This window comes from Galeopterus variegatus, unplaced genomic scaffold, assembly GCF_000696425.1.
Source record: "Galeopterus variegatus unplaced genomic scaffold, G_variegatus-3.0.2 Scaffold5988, whole genome shotgun sequence".
NCBI lineage: Eukaryota > Metazoa > Chordata > Mammalia > Dermoptera > Cynocephalidae > Galeopterus > Galeopterus variegatus.
The window spans coordinates 102,774-104,811 of NW_007732099.1; the positions used below are offsets into that span (position 1 = coordinate 102,774).

Genomic DNA, 2,038 nt, shown 5'->3' on the forward strand with positions numbered 1-2,038 from the left:
GGGGAGGGAGTGCTCAGGTGTGGAGCCTCCTGGGTCTGGCTGGGCCCTTTATACCCCTGCCAGGGTCAGGTGTGAGGCTGGGCACACAGTCACTTCCTGTTTCTATTTATGTTCTAATGCTGGAGAAATTGAGTGTTATTTAAAGTAACACAAACATTGTTTTGCCCGTGTGTCACACTTCCTACTTGTATGTTGTTTTTCTCTCTAAGCCTTCCAGTTCCAAGTCCTTTCCATTCGGGTGACCCTGGGAACGGGGAGAGCTTCGTCCATCCCTGTGCACTGCCCTCTATATCCCAGGTCTCCGTCGCTGTTCTAGAAGGACTTACATTACAATTAATTTTTAAAAAATGGCTCTTTGTTTCAAACCTAGGTGTAAACGTTGGGCTCCCCTGGTTCTGCATTCAAATTCAGTATGATCAAGGTCACATTCTCCACCATGTTGGGGAGGAGAGAGTTCCAGAACGATTCCTCTGCCCCTTGTCCAGTGTTCTAGAAAGTCCTGCTCCGCTCCGGCTCCTCGGTGCCCAGGATTCCTTGGCGTTTACCTCGCCCCTGTGACCTCTGGATTGTCTCTGCTTCCTCTTCTCTTCGGGTTCATTGTTCGGTAGCATCCCTGCTCCCCAGGGCGCTGTCCTTAGTCCCCCTGGAAGGTTTTTGGGTTTCTGGGGAGTTGTCTTCTCTCCTTCCCTTTCCTGTCCCTGCTTCCAGCAACTCTGGATCTCTCCCTCCACCCTGAAGGCTGAGAATGCTTCGGGGGCTGCTCTCCACTTTCCTTCCTCATCCCTGGGCTCTTAGTTATGGGGCTGCAGGTCCTGGGATGGAGGGGCTCTCTCTGCCCTGCCCATTTTCTGTGGGTGGCACGTGGTGCCCAGCATGGGGCCCGCATACCTCCTGCAGAGCTGCCACAGGTTGCCTTTCCTGCCCCAGCTCTTGGCCCTCAGAGAAGATCCATGGGACTTGGTGACAGGTGCTGTGGACTCTGGATCGGGGACATCTCAGGATTCCTGTCTGTTGCACCAGCCCTCGAGCATCACTTACGATGTCCTTAAACGTTCAGCGGGTCCCTCTCTACCTCTGTCCAGGGCACGGCTATGGCTCTCTCCACCCCAGCAGGTGTGACAAGAGCCGGGCTCTCTTCTAGCCTATGAAGGGGTCGTCACCTTCTGGACTTCAGTTCATTTGGGTTTCTTCATGTCCTTGACTCTCTGGCGGATTTTTAAAAATGTCCATGCTTTTGTAGTTTGACCCGCTTGTTTTAATTGCTATGGTGAGCTCAGAGGTCTCTCGTGACTTTCTACACTTAGTCAGAGTGGAATCTCAATTGTCTCACACACACACACGCACACACGCGCACGCACACGCACACACGTGCACGCACACAGGCACACACACGCGCACACGCACACACGCACACGCACACGCACGCACGCACACGCACACGTACACACGCACACACGCACACGTGCACACGCACACATACGTGCACACACACGCACTCACACACACGCACGCACACACAAATGCACACATGCGCACGCACACGCACACGTACACACGCACACGCGCACACACGCACACGTGCACATGCACACATACGTGCACACACACGCACTCACACACACGCACACACACACGCACGCACACACAAATGCACACATGCACACGCACACACGCACACGCACACACGCACACACACGCACGCACGCACACATGCACACATACGCGCACACACACACGCACTCACACACACGCCCGCAGGCACACACGCACACACGCACACGCACACACGCACACACGCACGCACACACGCGCACACGCACACACACACATACACGCACGCACACACACACACACGCACAAACGCACACACACACAGTGGAAATCGTACTGCAGAAGAGAAGAGGAGTACACACATCCAGAGCATGGGAATGACTCTCAAACATAACGTTGCAGGAAAAAGCAAATTGCCAGCCTGCAGTAGACAGGGAGCCTCGGTGAGAAAGAGGCCTTCGCTAGCTATTAGCGGAAGTCGGAGCTG

General features: G+C 54.6%; 1 protein-coding gene across 1 annotated transcript in view; it reads right to left on the minus strand.

Moving 5' to 3' along the window:
* LOC103605694 (keratin-associated protein 16-1-like) overlaps nt 1-598 on the minus strand; it is a 71,555-nt gene extending 70,957 nt beyond the window's left edge. The window contains exon 1 of the mRNA XM_008590321.1: nt 546-598. Coding sequence (XP_008588543.1) covers nt 546-598 — 53 coding nt within the window. The remainder of the gene's footprint in view (nt 1-545) is intronic.
* Between the last annotated feature and the right edge of the window lie 1,440 nt (nt 599-2,038).